General features: G+C 44.8%; 1 protein-coding gene across 3 annotated transcripts in view; it reads left to right on the top strand.

The window, feature by feature from the left end:
- The first annotated feature begins 401 nt into the window (after positions 1-401).
- GRM8 (glutamate metabotropic receptor 8) overlaps positions 402-21,697 on the top strand; it is a 551,348-nt gene continuing 530,052 nt past the window's right edge. For 2 of the 3 annotated variants that reach the window (XM_081211526.1, XM_081211524.1), the window contains exons 1-2: positions 402-910; positions 19,418-20,280. In XM_081211526.1, coding sequence (XP_081067652.1) covers positions 19,771-20,280 — 510 coding nt within the window. In that variant the 5' untranslated portion in view covers positions 402-910; positions 19,418-19,770. Of the gene's footprint in view, positions 911-1,212; positions 1,360-19,417; positions 20,281-21,697 lie in introns of those variants that run through there. The other variant, XM_081211525.1, reaches the window with a different exon arrangement.

Genomic DNA, 21,697 nt, shown 5'->3' with positions numbered 1-21,697 from the left:
TGCACTCGCGCGCGCGCTCACACATAGACAGACAACTCGGGGAAAGGGAGGCTCGCTTGCTCCTCCCGCCCCGCTTCCCTTGACTGTCTCGCCTTCATTCAAGAGAAGCCGCAGTTCATACCCACACATTCCTGATTAGCCCCCACCTCCGCAACCGAGCCCTAAACTGGCTCTTCCTTTCCAATAAAACCTGGTGGAAACAGTTCTCGTCCTGCGCGTTTGTGGTGCCAGATTAAGGGGGGGGGGGGTCGGCAGGGGGGGGGTCGGGAGAGAGAAAGCGTGTGCGCAGGAAAGCTTTGCAGGGGAAAGGGGGCGGGGGGGAGAGACTAGATCCTGCTGTGATCTTTCCGATCCACATTAAAAAAAAAAAATTGGGGGCGGAGAGAGCGCGGAAGAAAAAGGAAGGATTCTCCGATGCAACCGGCTCTGGGAGCTTTCCGTTGTGTTGGGAAGGCTGCGGCATTTCAGGAGTGACTTCGGTTTGGGCGCTCGAAAACTACCCCCCGAGTGTGTGTGTGCGAGAGAGAGAAGAGGCGGGGAGCAGAATTGGCCGGGATTGGGCTGGGCTGCGGTGGGGGAGGTGGGGGTGTTGCGAGAGCGACGGAGCTTCCCCGACTATCTCCCCGCCGCCACCTCTTGCCCGTGGCCAGGCTGAACGTCTGATAAGAGGTGGATTAGGAGGGGAGTTGAGAGACAGACCAATAGCTGCTGCCAGTGGGAGTATTTTGTGATTCACATGTAAGAGGCTCGGGAATCGCTGCCTCCTCCTTTCTTTCAGCACCAAGAACAGCTACAAGTGCAGCTCCTCGCTCGCTCGCTTGCTTTTGCTTCCCCCTCCTCGGAAAAGCCAGGCAACGTGCACGCAAATGGAGCCGCAAGAAGGCGCCCCGAGGGCTCCTCTCCAGCCCGGGTGAGTGAGCGAGCCGGGACCCCGCACCCTACCCCGTCTGCAACTTCGCGACGGGAGCGCATGCATCAAGTTGACCCGGAGTTGGGAGCCAGGGGACTGGATCCCCGGCTGCTTTGATCGCTCTGCCACAAGCCACCCGGGGCCGAGGCGCCCCGGAGTCTCCCTCCGGCTCCTTCCCGAGAAGTTCGAGGGCGCGGCGATGGAGGAGGCTGGCACCGCTGCCCCGGCGCTTTGCAGCCCTGCCGGGATCGCCGGATCTCCCGCGGGGGGCGGGGAGCGGGCCGAGGGGGCGGGGAGTCGCTTGGAGAGAGAGGTTGGTGGGCTGAAATTACCTAATCCTCTCTCCCTACCCGGGCGCCGCCGCCGCCGCCTATTAATTCCACCACTGACCCCCGCCGCTCCCCGCGCGATGGAGCTGCAAGTCTTGCCGAGCGATTGGGGGAATCGAGGTAGCTTATTATTACTATTATTATTATTATTATTATTATTATTTATTAGGCTGAATGCAGTGTGTATGTGGGAGGGGAGGATGAGAGGAATGGTATCAAGGGAAATGGGGGGGGGGGTGCAATCCAGGAAGGGCAGGAAGAAGAGTGATGCGTGAATGCAAGTTGTGTGGGGTTTTTTTGGGTGGGGGGTGTTGAGAGAAATCCGACTTGCTCGCCAGAGGAGCTGTCGGGGTTTGTTTCTGTAGCACTTGGTGGAGCTTTCGGATCTGGAAAGACACCTGATGGGGAGCTGGGGAAGGAATTGGCAACGTGAAGGGGCAGTGATCAAACAGGCGTCTTGTGCCTGGTGCAAGGATGAAATCCGAACACACACACAGAGCTTACAACCCAGTTTCGACCCCCTTTTTATTTATGGCTCCTCACCACCATTTGCTGATTTTTTTAAAAAAATTGCATATGGCTTTCAGTCCTGAAGACTTTTTTTTTTATTTGCTTTTTTAAACGCGCCTGTTCCCCTGGGTTTAATCCGGAGTTATGAACCATTCCTAGGGGGCGCGGGAGCACTTGGGGGCTGCCCCCGAACTTTCCTTTGAAAGCTATGCAAAGCGGAGCTTGGCGAAAGTCCTCCCAGCGCGATTTCTTCCTCTGATCTCAGGATTTAAATTTAAGCAGCTTGATCCACTTCCTCCTTGAACCTCCACCCCCCCCCACCTCACCGTCGCCCGGAGGAAGGAAGTGGAGCTTTTAAGGCTCTTGGAGATCAGCAAGCCCACCCTACTGTGGAGAGGGGGGGGGGGAGAGAGAGAGAGAGGTCCCTTGAGGCTTGTTCAAGCTGGTAAAATCGCTCAGGATTGACCCGTGTGCCTCTTCGTGTAAATTGTAAGCTGGCGGGGGGGGGGGGTATCCTAGCTGTCAGATTGTGCAGGACATGACAGAAGCCCCTGAGAGCCCTCACCAATTGATTCCCCAGACTTGTATTTCAGAGGAGGGGGGAAAGAGGAAGCTCTCTTGATGTCTCTCCAAAAAAGAAAGAAAGAAAAAAGCTATTTATAGAAAAGAATATGAGATGTCTGCTAATGGAATCTCATCTCTTTTGGAGATGTCTAATCTGTCCTTTTTTGTTTTTTTAAGGCAGGTATTTTAAAGACAAGTGGGTAAATGGATCACATTGAAAACACATGCCCCCAATAACCATTTCAAACTATCAAGAGCAATTATGGATTTAGGAGAGCGGTAAGGCCAAGCCGGCAAACTGACATTTGCCATTACAAGCAAGCTCGGGGGTTGAAATTCCTCACTAAAAAAGGATGTTACATTTCCACAGAGGGATTTCTATGCAGAGGGAAGCAATTGCAGTTCTTCCTTTCTTTTTAAGGAGACAGGGCTGTGGCAGTTGCATCTGAGCACATATGCACACACAGGACATTTGGGAAGACTCAAACGCTACATGCCTTGTGAACCTGCTTTTTTAAGAGAACGAATGAAGCCATTTCATTCTATCATTTCAAAATCTACAAAAGACTGGACTGCAATGAGAGATAGCGGAAGGGTTGCTGCTCACCCTTTGGCGGCAAAATACTCCACCTCCCCTTGGCAGTCTTCCAATTAGGGCTGAAATTCCTTTGGTGCAGAAGGAAATTGTGTGGGGACAAGTAAAAAAGCCAAACAGAACTCAGCCATCAACAGAGGGCCCCCGCCTGAGTGCATTTACTATCCAGGTAGCAGCAGGTTTTTGTGTGATTTTTTTAATGGAAAAAAGTGGTAAATCCTGCATGCTGATTGAACTTCTGGGCCTCCCAGTCTTAAAGCTGTTTGCTTGGAAGGACACCCCTTAGATGTCAGGGAAACTTACCTTGATCCCCTGCAACGAACGGCTACTGTTAGAATGCACTGCAAATATGAATGGAAGATAAGTATAAGTGCTGGGAATGAAAGTGTGGCCGATGGTTTGGGATGAAACTGACTCTGAGAGGTGAGAGGAAGGGGAGCTGGAATACAATGGCAGGCAATGTTTGATTCAGCCAAATGTATGGAGAGTTGGCAGAGCCAGCGAAAGCTGCTCTTTGGCAGCTTTTCCTGGGTGAAATTGGCAGCCAGACAGGCAGTAGCCTGATCAGACAGTGACCTTGGCAGCATTAGGGCATTAATGTTCACTTTTGGACGAACAGACCTCCAGCATCTCCAGTGCGTTAGGTGAAAGGAGGCCCAGCCTCCTGAGATGAGATATGTGTCCTGTTCCATTCCCCCTCTTTCACGGTCCTCCGACAAATGCATTTATGACAGCCAGCATGAGGAAACTCCTCCTCTGTTTTTCACGTTTGTTCTCCACTCTTCCGATCGGAGTATTTTGGGTCACTGATGCAGAACAGGAACTTCCGATAAACTGGAGCTGCAGCAATCTGTTGGCCAGAGCAATGCCTCCTCCAGGCTGATTTGGAAAGTCTGCTTGCATTTCACAAAGGAGACCGGGGATGGGAAGATTTTGCAGTTGAAGGATCAGTGAAGCACAGAGAGGAGCATTGTAGCTCTCTCTCTCTGTACCCCAGTTTCTCAACTCGTTGGGAAGATTTCTCCCCTTTCCTGGCATCAGAATGTGGCTGTCTTTAATTTAACAAAAACCAGAGGGGCGGAGGATCAGTGCAGACTATTTTAAAAAGAGAATGCAGCTGTGTTCAGTGAGGAGCTGATTTTCCCAGATAGTGTTGGAACAGGCTTATTTGAAATACTGTGGAAGCATTTTAAGAGGTCCCCCCCCCAATGGAAAACATGTTCTAGAACTGATGCTGGTAAGAATGGCTGTTAGCATTTACACTGCTTTTAGCATTCCTTACAAGAATTATGTAGGATAGTTAAATTCTCAATGCATTGTCAGCGGGGGCTTAGAGACCATGATTTGCCTCCAGTCACCCACTAAATGGATGGCAGCTGATATGTGAACTGGGGGCTTCCCAGATCACACTCTCAGCTGTCAGCATGGTGCCAGGTTTTTGATTAGGACCACGAACTTGGGAGAAGCACATCTATTTAGTCTTGCTCCCAGCCCAGTGCTGGATCTAAAATACAGGATACAACTACTCAAACCCTGAACTACCGCTGTCTAACCTCTCTCCTTCATTATCTCCAGCAAAACAGAGCCCACCACCTCCCAAGTCAGTCTTTCCTGCTATCACATAACTCTTGCCATTAGGAAGCATCTCCTCATGTTTACTCATTTTGGGGGAAAGTTATAAAGAGTTTGCTGAGTGAGGGAGAGTTTGGCCTTGCAAATCGTTATGTGCCTTGATAAAGAAGGATGGTTTTGAGGAAGACCTGGTCCTGTAATGATAAGTTGTGAGATAAAGGGACCCGCCTTCTGCTAGTCCCAGGACTGGACCTTGCCAACAGCTGATCATTTGCCTTTTATTGTTGTGTGTGCGGAGGTATGAAACTGTATTAGCCGGCAGTTGAATTCTCAGACTTGGTCAGGCTTAGAGCTGAGACACTGAAATAAACGGGTCTCTTCTGGACACTACTCTGGATACTTTTTCCATGTGGCACCTCAAACAGGGCAGTAAATGGCAGCCAAAACTATTGAGAAGGGGCTGGAATATGTTCCCTAGGAAGAAAGGCTGCAATGTCTGGAGATCTGTAATTTCTGGGGGGGGGGATGATAAGGGGGGTGATGTTATAAGCACAGTGTGAAGAAAGGAGATGGAGAGATTGGTAATAGTAAGTTAACTGTACCTGTAATACACACCCTGGCTGATTTCAGGCATTAGATCACAGGGACTAACTTTCCTTAGATGTAGCAACAGCCACAATTCTTAATGTAGCCAAGAGATGCAAGGTTTGCTACATTCACTGCTGAAGGTGTCCCACACTTTCTGCTGACAGTTTTCCAGCCTGTTAGCAGCAGCGTTCAGCAACACCCACTGCTGTCCACAAAAACCTGTTGCCACCATTTGTCCAGAACAGCTTTCTTAGAAACACCCCCCCAAACAGCTTTTCATGACACTGGGTGTCTCATTGCTCCCAAAAGCAACCCTTTCCCCTGTACTATGATTTACCTAATCAAAATCCCCTTCCCACTTCAAGAGTTGTTGGCAGTACCACAGGGAGGAAAAAGGGACACTTCTATTTCCCCCTCTGCCAGGATAAAAGCACTCAGGTAGCAATTTAGACCAAGGAATTTAGATATGTGGAAAAGTTTAAGCATCCTCTCCTCATCCTCTGTTGCACTCATCTCCTTCTTGCATGTTTTCCAAAGGCATCTGGTTGGTCACTGGGAGAACAAAGTGCTGGATAAGTCTGGCTTTTAGCCTGATCTAGCAGAGCTCTTGTTATGTTTGTGGGTGGCAGACCACTATGATCTCCGGATTGAGCAAGTGTCAGAATTTAATAAATGCTTGGGGAGTTAACACCAGGAAATTGCTAGACCCATGTGTATTAAGCTGTGTACTAGACACATCTCTAACCCACCTGGAATCAGCATGTGTTAAAAGCTCCTGTGATTTAGCCTGGGGTAATGCACCATTAGGACAACCAAAGATCAAAGGAACTCTGCACGAGACGCCCAGTGAACGGGGCTTCGCCCTACAGATAAAGCCAAGAGCTTAGCGTGGACAGGGGTAGCAGCAACAGAAGCCATGTGGGCTGGAAGCTGAGGTCTGTTTGAATCCAGGGCTGCAGCTATGGGGGAAGCAAGACCCTCTTGGAGTGTCAGTGCTGGGAGCCCCTTCATCCTAGGGTCAGGTTGTATATATGTATATATCTTTATACATCATAAAGATACCACAGTCCCCACTGTGCCTTTCCCCCAAAAGAGAGCACGGACCCTGGGTAAGCACACCTGGAACCCCTGGTATCTTGCAACGCTTGGAAATTGGGGTGGCATGCAACAATATGTTTTTATGTTGTGTTTAGTGGCGTTGCTTTGATCAAATATGGAGTTCTCACACCTATCAAGACACCCATATAACATGTCGTTTGGCATTCACCAAGTTTTTAGCAACAGAGCTGGTAAAATATTGGTGAACTATGTAGTTAGGATGAATAATTCACATCTCTGTCTTTGCAGAGCTTGGAGAAGGGGAATCAACCATTCCCACTTGCTGTGTATATTTAGACGACAAATCCAGGCTGAGTAGCGTTACTGGAATCCTCTCAGATAACACTGCTACCACTGCCATGATACTCTCCCAGAAGCAAGCAGTATTTGGGGACTAATTTAAGGAGCTTGGGTAGATTGTTGTCTAAGTGTCCATGATTGACCGGCGTATTTGTCCTTCAGCCTAAGTTAGTCACATCAGCCCGCATTTCTGTGGGGCTTTCTGTTGCGACTGTTGCAGAAAAGTTGTCTGTGAGAAGTACTTTCTGTGCACTAGAGCTCTGAGCTAAAGTGTGTTCAGCTACCTATATCGATGTGTTGACAGGATGTGCCTGGAGGGGGAATGGAAAGAGTTTGTATTTTAAAAATTGTGCCCCCAATACACACAGACATTGCAGGTTTTTTCTTCCAATTCTGTATTTATAAAGTTTTTGAACTGCAATACTTGAATCACCCAGAACATTTAATTTTTTTAAAAAAACCCCTTTTGGTCAGCACTAAACCGTTTTTTCAGGATTTGCTTATTCCAGCACACCATGCTCGGCTGTACTTGTTTTTTAATTAATAAAAATTATATACTGCTTAATTGAGATTGCTAAGCAGTTTACATAAAATATAACAAGATCTTTAGGAAAAAAGTCCTGTATCACCACATTATAATCAAGACCTCAAAGTGTGTTTATTCACATTTTTCATGTCTCATCTATGCAATCAGCCCAATTTCTAGAGGGCTTTCTATAACTCTTTGTATAGGAAGATCAGTGTGATTTAAGAATTAAGTCTCAGTTCATCTGGACAATTGTAATCTGAATTATTTTCTTATTCTGAATACTATTAGTATTCCCCACGTGGTTTCTTTACACACACACACACACACACGCACACACACGCACGCACACACACACACACACACACACAGTGTCTCCCAAGCTGGGACAAATCTTGTGTCTCTTTGCATCATTTGATACATTGAGATTTTGTTGTATTTTTACATATGTTTTCCTCATTTAAGCCATTATCTCTTTGCCTGAGAGATAGCAAAATAAGAATGTGCTGGGCAATGGCATTCTTAAAACAAAACATTTACATTTTATGTCCTCTTCTATGCATCTCATTTAAAATGACAATACAATGGTGGTGGTGGTGTTGTTTTAATGCCCCGATATTCTATTTTTTTTTAACCAGTAGAGATCAGCTGTCAGAACACGACCAGTTTCAGTATTCTGTATAGAAACAAAATGGATCACTGAACTGTGTTGCCCAAACAGGCTTGACCTTGCTTTGAAATGGAATCAAAAATAATGTGTGTGAAGTGGTTTGTAACTCTTGTCTCCACCTTACTTTCATTTCGCATCAGTAGTGTGCCAGGTACCTTACAGAATAAAGATATGAAATCATATCTGTTTGGAGTTGGATAAGGTGGGTTTGGTTGCTTAAGCATTATACGTGGGGTTGCCTCTGAAGACAGTTCAGAAACTTCAGCTGGTGCAGAATTTGGCAGCCAGGTTGCTCGCTGGGGCAAGGTGGTTTGAGCATATTACATTGATTCTGACCCAACTCCACAGGCTGCCCATTGGTTTCCTGGCCCAATTCAAAGAGCTGTTTTTCACCTATAAAACCTTAAATGGCTCAGGACCATAAGACCTCAAGGACCGCCTCTCCTCATATGAACTGACCCAGATGCTGTGATCATCCTCTGAGGCCCTTCTTCATGTGCCCTCTCCATGAGAGTGGGTGGTGCTGTGGTCTAAACCACTGAGCCTCTTGGGCTTGCTGATCAGAAGGTTGGTGGTTTGAATCCCCATGATGGAGTGAGCTCCTGTTGCTCTGTCGCAGCTCCTGCCAACCTAGCAGTTCGAAAGCACACCAGTGTAAGTAGATAAATAGGTACCGCTGCGGCGGGAAGGTAAACAGCGTTTCTGTGTGCTCTGGTTTCTGTCACGGTGTTCCGTTGCACCAGAAGTGGTTTAGTCATGCTGGCCACATGACCCAGAAAGCTGTCTGTGGAGAAACGCCAGCTCCCTCGGCCTGAAAGCGAGGTGAGTGCCACAACCTCATACAGGGCTGTCTTAAGCATATGCGGCACTTAAGCATATCCACCCCCCCCCAGGTTGCCCAGTCCCAGGGTGCTAATGGTTTGTTGTGGTTTTTTATGTTGGTTTTTTGGGGTGTTTTTATCCTGTATTTTTACACTGTGATCTGCCATGTGATCTTCAAATGAAAGGCAGTATACAATTTTAATAAATAATAGAATTGTCAAATTGGAAGGGACCTCGGACGTCATTGGTCCAACCCCTGCTCAGTGCAGGGTCTGCAGTTGCAGCATCCTTGAGAGATGTCTGCCCCTCCTCTCCTTCAAGAACTCCAGCAAAGGAGAGACTTGATTTGCAGCATCCTAGGGGGATCAAGTAATACAGGCATGAGCAAACAAATCCTCTTTAACAGCCCTCATATGGGAGTGCAGAGTTTTCTCAAGTCAAGTTGTGCAAGGGCCAAACCCTCCCTATTTGTATTCATCGGAGTGCAGTCGCTATAAACAAAACTCCCTGCAGTCTTCTTACCAAAATGAACCCGGTACTTTGCACGGAACTAGCATTGCGATGAATTATTTAGAGTTCATTAATATAAAGTACACTACAGCTGACACTGGCGACTTCTGTAAGAAGTAATGAGCTTGTAATAAGAATAATGACTAGTCCCATTAGCCTCTTCTTTCTCCCTACTCTTTCTATTGTCAACATGGAATCGCATGCTGAGCATGAACTTAACTCTGGCCACGTATAGGAAGATGAGGCCATTCCTGCGCATTGCTAGTCACGCCTAAGTCCAACTGACACCAAGCACAACTTGTAGACGTTGAACTGCAATGAGGACTGCAGTCCACAGTAACCAGTGAGAGCAAGATTGGCAGAAGCCACCCTTTCTTACCTTCCAGCAGAACACCATTTAGTTTCTTCCTTTGTTCATCTACAGAGCAATGGCTTTTCTAGCATTAGAGCAACAGTCTGTAATCTGTTTGGGGGAAAGGCCCACCTTTCACTCAAACGGCTAAAATATCCTAGGCTGGTTGTCCATTGCTACTAAAACAGCATTTACACATGAGTAGATTTCTCCAGAGTGATTCCGTGCATTTGAATCCACATCTCATTGAAAGCAATGCCATGCACCAAGACAAACACCACAGCTATATGCATGATCCCATGTGCATCGGAATGTGCGTCTGGTTTATGCTTGTGGTTCCTAATACAGAAGCTTGCTTATGTAGGAAGAGCTCCTCTCTTCTGTTGGATTAGGACATCTCTCTGTGAGTTTTTTCTCCTCCCACTTATATAGTCTTCCTCTTTTGTTTCTCCTTTCTGAAACAAACTTAAAATGCTTGTCTGCCAGTGGTTCAACACACTCCTGGGCCATGTCCGCACCATACAATTTAAGCACCACTTTAAACAGTCATAGCTTCTTCCCCCAAGGAATTCTGGGAGCTGTAGTCTGTTGAGCTGTCAGAAGAGTCTGCTTCCTCTTGGAGAGCTATTAATTCTTGGAGTTCCCTAAGCTCTCAGCACCCTTAACAAACTACAGTTCCCAGAATTCTTAGGGAGGAACCGTGACTTTTTAAAGGGATATCATAGAGCTTTAAAGGTATAGTGTGAATGTGGCCTAGGTGACACTTCCTGCCTGTAGGTCACAACATACCAGCTGAAGATAAATGCATTAGTGTATCTGCATGCTTATTCAACACAATGTAATTTAGATCCACTATGTAGACTCAAGGTATTCTGATCATGCACATTCAGTAAGTGACATGCAAATCTAGGCATGCTTTCTGTATTTATTTAATATGTGGACACTGGCTGAAACTATACATAAAAAAAACAACCCACACAACTCTGATAACTTGGGAATACAGTTAGATTAATTCAGATTTATAGCTACAGGAGTGAGGTTTTATTTTGAATAAGAATTCTGACTATGAAAGGAGGCTGTCTGGATTTATAGCACAGCAGGTCAATATTTTTTCATTTGTCTAAAGTGCATTGATAACAATGAAAACAAATGTTTATGAAATTATTTCGCTGTTAGCTGCAGGAGTTCAGACGACTGCATTTGTATTACTGTAATATTTAATATTAATCAATAGAGCAAAAGTGATGTGGTTTGAATAAGCCAGGGAGTCTAATGAAAGCTTTTACTTATTCAATGACATAAAGAGCCTAAAAGTAATTCAGTGCAATGTAATTTTCATTGCATTGGACTGTGACGTAGTCTAAAAATAATGCATTATAAGCAATTCATTTTCTATTTCCCAGACAGGTTTTAGCCATTAACAGCAATGAATCAGATGTCCCCTTGTTTTTGGCAGTGGAGAGTGATCTAACCCTTTGATGCACAAGCATCAAACGTGTATGTAGTACTTTATTCTGCTTGTGGGATTTCTTTATGCTTCCACACGCTATAAATGTCCCTACGTTTATAGCGTGTGGAAGCATAAAGAAGTCCCACAAGCAGAATAAAGTACTACATACACATTTTGATGCTCATACATCAAAGAGTTAGTTCACTGCCTGCTGTTGAAGATGGGACATGTGATTCATTGTTGCTGGTGGTGAAAACCTGTATGGAGAACAGAAAATGAATTACTTACAACACATTGTTTCTGGGAATACGTCACAGTCAAGTGCAATGAAAATCACATTCCTCTGAATTACTTTAGCTCCCTTATGTCATTAAATAAGTAAAAGCTTTGATCACATGGCCATCCTGGCTGTATGACAACAATGTCATATTATGGAATCCCTGAAATAGCTGCTTGAGATTAGCTTATTATACTTCCCCAGTGTAGTTACAGAGTGCCAGGCTAGGAGGCCCTGGTAGACCACAGTTCAAATCCTCACTTGGCCGCCAAGCTCACAAGGTTGCCTTGGGCCAGTCGCAAGTCTCTCAGCCTAACCTACCTGGCAGGGTGGTGGTTGTTGTGAGGAAAAATATGGGGAGACGGAGAGCCATGTTAAGGTGGAATAGAGAAATAATAAATAAAACTGACTGCAGAGAAGAAGAAGAGGAGTTTGGATTTGATATCCTGCTTTATCACTACCTGAAGGAGTCTCAAAGCGGCTAACATTCTCCTTTCCCTTCCTCCCCCACAACAAACACTCTGTGAGGTGAGTGAGGCTGAGAGACTTCAGAGAAGTGTGACTAGCCCAAGGTCACCCAGCAGCTGCATGTGGAGGAGCGGGGAAGTGAACCCGGTTCACCAGATTACGAGACTACCGCTCTTAGCCACTGCACCACAAAACAAGTCTGGGTGGCTTCCAACAAAATATTAAAATACAGTAATGCATCAAACATTAAAAGCTTCCCTAAACAGGGCTGCCTTCTAAAAGTCTTCTAAAAGTCTGGTGGTAGTTGTTCTCTTTGACATCTGGTGGGAGGGCGTTCCACAGGACGGGCGCCATTACCGAGAAGGCCCTCTGCCTGGTTCCCTGTAACTTGGCTTCTCGCAGTGAGGGAACTGCCAGAAGGCCCTCAGCCCTGGACCTCTGTGTCTGGGTAGAACGATGTGGGTGGAGACGTTCCTTCAGGTATACTGGGCTGAGGACATTTACTTCTGAGTAATCTTTCAGAAAAATGTGGAGCCTATGGAGCTATTCAATCAAGGTAACGTTGCAAAGAATCAGTTGTAGCAAAGCAGCAACAGGTGTGTGTGTGTGTGTGTTTGTGCTGTGCTGGCTTTCAAGACCAAAGCTCTCCCCCAACAGCATGCATGTACAGCTTTGAATATAGATAAATATCAAACTCATTAAGATTATGCAGTCAGGAACCCTGATCCACCATACCACATGTTGGAGGGTGTTTGCAAGAAGCAGAGGCTCGTTCTCCAGCTCCCTCTGTTCACATGTGCTGGGCTCTGTTGCTATTCAGGCTCTGGTCCTGCAGAGATCGCCACTCTACCTGCTGAAAATACGGATGGATGGATGCTCCCATTGGTAGCATCCTCACTGGTGGAAGCAGCTCAAAGCCCCAATATGGGGTGTTGCAGAGGTGGAGCAGCACGTTTGCATCCTAAACAGGCCCAGTGAGCTGCAAGTTGTGTTTGTGGGATAGAGACCTGCTTGCATTTCCAGCTCTGGAGCTGGAGTAGCAGAGCAGCCTGTTTTTCATGGCTTGGCGTGAGTGATGAGGCTGTGGAAGCAGCGGTGCCGTCGCCATAGCCCAGTTGGGGTTTGCTTTGTGCCCGAAGGCAGCAGTCTAAAACCACTCCATAGCCCAGCACAGCAAGTCCAATAAAACAATTTGAAACCATTTAAAACTGAGAGGACAAGAGTATAAACAATAAAGGAACCGGCACAGTGCCTTTTAACGAAAAGCAGAGCAAGGCAAAATGGTTTTCAAGGCTCATCTAAACGTCGGTAAGGGAGGGGCTGAATGTGCATTTCCTCAGAGGGGAGTTTCACAAGTTAACATACCCTCCGCCATGTTGAAGGCAGAAACTGAGACTCAATTCTCCGCGACGCCATCTTCCAGTCTTTTCCCTCATGAGAGCATTTTGGACATGTGATCTTTGCACAATTTCACCCCACAATTCACCTCAAAGTGCTTTCGGCCCAAAAATGCACGTTTTGGGGTGATGTGCAAGATCATGCCCCCCACAAAGTGGTGTGAAATCGTGCGAGATCATAGAATGATAGAATCATAGAGTTGGAAGAGACCACAAGGGCCATCGAGTCCAACCCCCTGCCAAGCAGGAAACAGATTACACTGCCCAAAATCGTGTGAGATCACAATGTCCAAAATGGCTGCCATGGTCTTGTGAGAAAAACAACAACGAGATGTCCCAGTTTTTCTGGGACTGTCGACGGGTATGCAAGTATGGGGTCATCACTGAGATGGTTTTGTGTAAAATGCCTACCAGTCTCGTTGATCCTGATGAAGGGCCTACAAACAAGGGCTTCTGAGGCTGATATTGAGGCCTGGCTCTAATATTCATAAGGGTGTAGGAGGTCCTTCAGATTGCTGGTTTTTACACTCCTCATGCCGATACAGGGCCCTACACCTGGTTTCTAACATTCATACAGAAAATGGGGGTGCTTGAAAGAATAGGGGAGATCACAAAGTCACAGGAGTCTTGCTTTCAGTGTGCTAGAAAAATAACCTGCTTCCTCCAAGTTCCTCTTTCCAGTCACTTCTAAGTTCATTCAGTGAAAAAATAATACAAGAGCTTTCATTTGCGCATCATATTTTGCTGCTTGGGGCATACTTGCATACCTTTCAACAGTCCCAGAAAAACCAGGACATCCCATTTTTTTCTCGCAAGAGCCTGGCAGGCATTTTGGACATTGTGATCTCACACGATTTCACACCGTTTTTTGGGGGGCATAATGTTGTACATCACCCCAAAACATGCATCACCATCATCATCTATACTCTTGCATCTTTAATTTCAGATTTTGACATTTAAATATGAGGTGCATTAAATGATGTGTATAGCAAGATCTACTTTTGCCATTCTTCAAGAGCTGCGTTAAAATTCTGAAGCAGGCATATCCCCTGTTTATAATGGGAACCAATGACTCAGCATATGCAATAATCTAATACCCGGGAATTACTGTTAACTGTAGATACTGTTTTTATAGGAGTCTTTTCTACCTGGAGACACTATCCAATAAATGTAAAGCTGATGTCCAGTGTTTTGAGGTTAAGGGTGACTCATAATCAGCGGGGCCAAATTCTGCTTTCTGAGTCACACAACTATAAATCTAGATGGATATATATTTAAGCCACTGAAGCTACTTTAGACTTACTTATATGGAACTAAGAGCAGAGAGTGTCCTAGTCGCTCGTCTCGAGGAACCTGAATAGAACAGAATCTGTACAGATTTATACCTTGAGATGTGCCAAGAAGGCCAGTTTGATGGTATCTGGTGTCCTGTAAATCTTAGACTCACAGAGGCTTAACCTAAGCCAAATAATAGGAGGGAGAATGGTGCTATCCTTAAAAATATATATATATATTTTTTAAAAAAGCCTTGTGCTTCACACAACCCTGATCCCTGATACTTCTAATAGGTACACTCTCTCGTTCACACTGCTTCTCTATGTTTCATTTTCAAGTCTTTATTTTGGTATCACAGTGAGATATTTTTACTGTGAACACAGGAGATTTCAGCCTGACTCATTTTCACAGGTTTTGAAACACTCATCCGTTTATACTTCTCCTGTTAGGTCTATGCCCTAATAAGTTTTAACTGGTGGAATATTTGAAACCCAAACAGGATTCACTGAGAGGTAGTAACCTGGGGAAAAGGTCATGTGGGTGGTTAAACTGTGGGGCCGGGGCATGGAATCACAGTGTTTTGCTAATGAGTCAAATCACATTTTGCTTGCTTGGTTCATACTTTAGGTTTACATCCTGGATTTGGCTATCAACTGGGCTTTGACTCTGAAATTTGGGTATTGTTCTCAGATTCATAAGAAGTGCAAAAAGGACTGCTTACCCAATCTTGTGGCCTATTTCAGGAAGCCCCAGTTAGCCAACAGATTCCCTTGATTGGTAACTTTGCATGTTGCGGATAACCCATTAATCCTGGGCTTGATCCTGTCATACCTCAGCCCTCCATCAGGAGGCTGAGAAGAATATACAGTGGTACCTTAGGTTACAGACGCTACAGGTTATAGACACTTCAGGTTACAGACTCCACTGACCCAGAAATAGTACCACGGGTTAAGAACTTTACTTCAGGATGAGAACAGAAATATCATGGCAGCAGCGGGAGGCCCCATTAGCTAAAGTGGTACCTCAGGGTAAGAACAGTTTCAGGTTAAGAGCAAACCTCCAGAAAGTTCTTAACCCGAGGTACCACTGTACACCCAATGTCTAAGCCGAATCCCACCTACACCTGGAATCAATAAAGTTCTGGCCAATTTTAAAATCCCAGAACATTGTATTGTCCAGTTTATTCACCTTCCTTAGTTGAGGCCTTGCAGTTGCTTCCACGCAGCGCCTTATCATGCCACTGCAGCAATGCTATAAACAGGGGCCCCCAAGCTTTTTTCAAAGAGGGCCATATTTTATATTTGATGAAGTGAACACGCATGAGGGCCACTAAAATTTTAGTGGCAAGAAATTGGGAAAATACTAAAACACCTAATATAGCAGACTGGCAAACATTAATGATAGAATACTTGCAGCTAGCAAAGGTGACGGGAAGAGTTAGAGGCCTAACAAAACAAAAAGTTCACAAGGAATGGAGAATATTTAAATAATATTTGAAGAACCATGGTGTAAAGGGTAATCTCCTGGCAGACCTAGACTGAGCCTTGTAGTATATAAAGGTAATTGACAATTTACATAGAAATATGATAAAAAATAAAAGAAATAAGTAACTGTGAGGTAAAAGTTCATTTAACAGATAACATACAATGAGAATGTTTGGAAGTCTTTTTTAAAACCTCAACTACTTTTTCTTCTTAATTTTTTTCTTTTTCTTTCCCCCCCTTCCCCCCTCCCCCCCTTTTTCATAAATTGTAGTGTCATGTGTATTGTGAGGTATACAAAGTATCTTTGCTTCAGTTGCCATCATTTTCTTTTTTGTTACAAACAAAACCAGACAGTGTTGTATAAATGTATATTTTTTAAAATAATAAAGATTGAATTATAATAATAGAAATGCTTGAGGGCTGACCAAAGTTGTTGGCCTTTTTTTAGGAATGAAGTTATTGAGCTTTTTTAGGATTAAAGTTGTTGAGTTTTTTTTACCCCAGGAGATAGACTGCCACAAGGGCCAGATTAAACCAACTGGAGGGCTGGATTAGGCCCCCGAAATGGATTTTGGACATGCCTGTGCTAGAACATGAGAAGTGATACGGGAAAGATGGATCGCAGACCCTCCAAAGTTCCCTATTTTCCAGACAGTCCTAGATTTACAGAAGCCTTTATGGTTTCTGATTTGATTCCAGAATATCCTGCCTTTCCTTAGGACATCCCTATTTTCATCGGAGAAATATTGGAGGGCATGAAGTTATCCAACCCCTGAGCCGTCTGAGGACAGCTCTGTATAGGGAAGCTTTTTATGTTTAATGTTTTATTATGTTTCTATATATATTGGAAGCTGCCCAGAGTGGCTGGGGCAACCCAGTCAGATGGGCCGGGTACAAATAATAAAGAAGCTGTTGTTTTGTTGTTGTTGTTGTTGCTGCTGTGGAATAGGATCTCCCTATTTTCAACAGAGAAATATTGGAGGGTATGGGATATGTCTGTGCTGCTCGCCCACCGGAAACAGTTGTTGTTGTTTAGTCATTTAGTTGTGTCTGACTCTTTCTGACCCCATGGACCAGAGCACTCCAGGCACTCCTATCTTCCACTGCCTCCTGCAGTTTGGTCAAACCTCAATCTTATTAAGGCAGTGGAAGAAGACAACCTTAAGTTCTATATCTGTAAAGTGAGGAGAGTGACATCTCTCAAAGAACTATAGAGCACCTATAGAGGTAACATAATTAGTAGCCATATACTTAATAATAATAATAATAATAATAATAATTAATAATATATTTATACCCCGCCCATCTGGGTATATATTTATATATATTTATACCCCACCACTCTGGGCGGCTTCCAACTGAATATTAAAAACAATACAGCATCAGACATTAAAACTTCCCTAAATAGGGCTGCCTTCAGTTGTCTTTTAAAAGTAAAATAGTTGTTTATTGCCTTGACATCTGGTGGGAGGGTGTTCCACAGGGCAGGTGCCACTACTGAGAAGGCCTTCTGCCTGGTTCCCTGTAACCTCACTTCTCACAGCGAGGGAACCGCCAGAAGGCCCTCGGCGCTAGACCTCAGTGTCCGGGCTGGATGATGGGGCTGGAGATGCTCCATACAAGATGGCTTCCATTTTCCGTCAACCATGTTGCATTTCCATCCACATGGGAAGCCGTAATATTGCAGTTTCAATATGGTTTCTTTACACAGTGAGTCCCCTTCCCAAACCCTTGAGGTAGACATAAAGATGAGTCTGCCGCAGCAGATGAGTCCAGCCAGACCAGGATCATGTCCTCACAGTGGCCAGCAAAGATGTCAGGTGGGCCCTGTGATTTGCAGCAAATGGCCTCTGGAGGCTTAATGCCTCTGACAGGGGAGATGGAACAAATAAGGTGATGGCTGTTGAAAGCCTCATCCTCCAGGAATTTGTCCAATCCACTTATACTACAAATACAATTTCATATGATATACAGTTAATTCTTTACAGCCACCCCAAAGTAGCTTTTAGTTTTCAGCTGTGAGCATAAAACCCAAACCTGATGGAAGATTTAGCTTTTATGGCGCTTGATCCTCTAATCTGCCATGCAGGACAAGAAACGGACAGGATCAAGTACTGTTTTTATGGCAGTGTTGAAAGTCCTGGAGTTACGCCGTTTCTACAAATTCCTAGCAGGAATATTGAATGAGTGAAATAGCTTGGGTCAGTGGAGCAGTGCTGGTGAAATTCATTTCTTCTTTTTTTGTGGGGGGTAATTTTCATTTATTTATTTATTACATTTATACCTCCCATCTTTCCTCCAGGGAGCTCAAGGTGGAATACAGTGGTACCTCAGGTTAAGTACTTAATTCGTTCCGGAGGTCCGTTCTTAACCTGAAACTGTTCTTAACCTGAAGCACTACTTTAGCTAATGGGGCCTCCTGCTGCTGCCACACCGCCGGAAACTGTTCTTAACCTGAAACTGTTCTTATCCTGAAGCAAAGTTCTAAACCTGAAGCACTATTTCTGGGTTAGCAGAGTGTGTAACCTGAAACGTATGTAACCTGAAGCGTATGTAACCTGAGCTACCACTGTACACAAGTCTCCTCATTCCTACTTTATCCTCACAGCAACCCTTTGAGGTAGGTCAGGCTGTGATTGAGTGACTAGCCCAAGGCCTCCCAATGAGTTCTATGACTGGGTGGAAATTTGAACTTTGTTCTTCCAGGTCCTCATCCGATACTCTTAACTACTGTATTATGCTACACTGGCTCTGTAACCCACATTAATAATAAATATCACATCACTGATAATATATCACTTCTCATTAAAATAATGCTAAGGGCGTGTGCAGTAAAAAACAAAAAATACAAAACCATTTCAACACCTCCCCCAATCAGATATACAATAAAAACAATTCACTATGAATTCAATTACAGTAGCCAGTAATCATCATTCCACTGGTGTCAGAGGCCAGGGAAAGCTTTGGGAAATAGATATGTTTGCCATTTTTTTGCCTCACAAAAAACAGATGTAGGCAGAAGAATGAAAGTACAGGACAATGCGGCAGAATAGCAATAAGATTATACAGTCTTTTCCTTAGGAACATGATCGGGCAGAAATTCCCTTATGCTGATGCAGTTTTGCAAACATAAAGGATGTGCATTATCTCAACAGCATGAGCGCTGTGTTTCAAGGCTTATATACCTGCAACCCAAAGGAATAGAATGCAAAGAATAGAATGCAATGCAATGGAACTGTCGGTTCAGACCTTGTTGGGTTGAGCTTCTGCTGTCGCTTCAGCTCTGCTAATGTAATCGCTGCCTTGCTCTCTCAGGGGTAATCATGGAATCATAGAATTGTAGTGTCGGACATCGTAGACTTGTGCCAAAAAGAGACTTGTGAATGAGTTGTGCATCTTTCCACAATACTGGGTAGCATCTGAAGCGGCAGATTTCCCTTCATTCCCCTCTGAGACATGTGAGCTAAAAGTGCATCTGTGCTTGAAATTCTTCCCGCAGAGGAGATGTTTGAGCCACCCCTTCAGTTGCCCCCTGAAACTAATGTTTCCAAGTAATGGAATGTGTGTATATTGACAAAGAGCAACCAGTTAATATCTTCAGAGGAAATGAAGGGTAAAACCTCAGCAATAAGCTCTGTTCCAGAAAATGATAATAGTGTAATAGCAAAATTAAGATAGCTGAACTAAGCAGTTTTCTATATTTCCCCCCTGATATTTCAGGAGTGTCTCCATCTCAGGACATCATCCAAGGATGTGAATTGCTGATCTCCTCCCAGCATCGGATGCTTTTACCCTAATGACAGTCTGCCATCGCTGAAAATACTCCACAAGCAAAGGTAACACATGGAAAAGTTCATCCCAATGGATTCCTTTTGTGAAAGGCTTCTTGAGGACTTTTGTTGAGAAGCAACTACCACCCTACTGTCCTCCTTTTCTACCTACTGCATGGTCCTATCTTCTGATTCATTGGGCACTGATGGTAGCCTTCAGAAGGGGCAGTTTCAAATCGTCCACCTTCACCTCTAGCCAGAGAAGAACCTGGGTCTTGGATTGCAACAACACCTTCCGGAAAAATGGTATACGAGGACAAGCATCTAGTCTCCGGCCACTGTTTCTTCCTACTCGCAGCCAAATTGTGTTGGATGCTCCCGATGATGCGAGGAACTCACGGCCAGGAATATGCCCACTCCATCCGACTCGATGGAGATGTCATCTTGGGGGGACTTTTCCCTGTCCACGCAAAGGGGGAAAGAGGAGTACCTTGTGGGGAGCTCAAGAAGGAAAAGGGGATCCATCGGCTCGAGGCAATGCTATATGCAATCGATCAGATCAACAAGGACCCTGACCTCCTTGCCAATGTCACTTTAGGCGTCCGGATACTAGACACTTGCTCCAGGGACACCTACGCTTTGGAGCAGTCTTTAACATTTGTGCAAGCCTTGATAGAGAAAGACGGGTCCGACGTGAAGTGTGCTAATGGAGACCCACCTATTTTCACAAAGCCGGACAAGATAACGGGGGTTATAGGTGCAGCTGCAAGTTCAGTTTCCATTATGGTGGCTAATATTTTAAGACTTTTTAAGGTAGGTGTGCTTTTAACTCTTCATCTAATGTGTGAAATGTAATGAACGTAAGTAAGAAGCAATCCAGCTGTGGTTTCGGGTATCCCAGCAAGAACATTTCCCTAATATAATACAAACCATAGCTCAAATATTAGGGGGAATAAATTTGTATCCCCCTATTCATATATGTGGTATGTGTTGGAAAATATTTCATATCTTAAATGTGTGTGTGCGTGTGTGTGTGTGTGTGTGTGTGTGTGTGTGTGTGTAAAAGGAAAGGTCTAATGGGGAAAAATGAAGATTGTTGTAGACTGTATATTATTATCAACAAGTGCCATATAGAAATGCACATGACACTTCACAGGACATGCTAATGTCCCTGTCCTGAGAAGTTTACAGTCAAATATCTTCTCCCTTTGGGGAGATGATGGAGAACACTGATGGGTGTTGAATGACAGTGTAGGCTTGTAGACTTGGCGTAGGGGATGAATAGACTTCACTACATTTATTACTATTACCAAATAAGGTAAAAAGGTAAAGGACCCCTGGACAGTTAAGTCCAGTCAAAGGCAACTATGAGGTTGTGGGGCTCATATTGCTTTCAGGCCAAGGTAGCCAGCATTGGTCCACAGACAGCTTTCCGGGTCATGCGGCCAGCATGACTAAACTGCTTCTGGTGCAACGGAACACCGTGACGGAGACCAGAGCGTACGGAAATGCCATTTACCTTTCTGCCCCAGTGGTACCTATTTATCTACTTGCACTGGTGTGCTTTCAAACTACTAGGTTGGCAGGAGCTGGGACAGAGCAACGGGAGTTCACCCTGTCACAGGGATTTGAGCAGCTGACCTTCCGATCGGCAAACCCAAGGGGCTCAGTGGTTTAAGATCACACTACAAGCCAGTTTTTGCTTAGACATGATCACAAGTTTTTGCTTAGACATGATTGTGTGACTATGTTGTAATATTTTTTCGAAACCTTTGAAGCAGAAGTCCATTCAAACAACTTTAGGAGTGGCCTAGATGGGATAATAACAAAATACAACAACATAGGGTTAGAAATGATGCCTCAACGCAGCAGGGCAGATTAAATTCCCAGGTAAAAAACCCTGTTACAGACTGATAAATCTAAATGGCTTTGGCATTAAAAAAAATAGGCATTCCTTTGAGTATAAAAATAAAACAGAGTTAGTGCCAGGGAAACCTTCCTGGGGAGGGAATTCCACACCAAAGATGGGATGTCACAACTGAATCAACTCTCTCTCTGGTCACCACCCACCTTTCTCCTGATGGCATGCAGACTTGCAGACAGGCCTAAGAGGATGATCTTATTACCCAGACAGATTTGTGTGGGAGGAAAAGCAATCATTTAGACCCTTAGCTATTTTTGCTTTAAAGCAGGGCTGGGGGACCTTAGGTCTAGGGGGCCAAATGTGGCC

This window comes from Podarcis bocagei (genome assembly GCF_964188305.1).
Source record: "Podarcis bocagei genome assembly, chromosome: 10".
Classification (NCBI taxonomy): Eukaryota; Metazoa; Chordata; class Lepidosauria; order Squamata; family Lacertidae; genus Podarcis; species Podarcis bocagei.
This window is presented reverse-complemented; position numbering and strand designations above follow the sequence as displayed.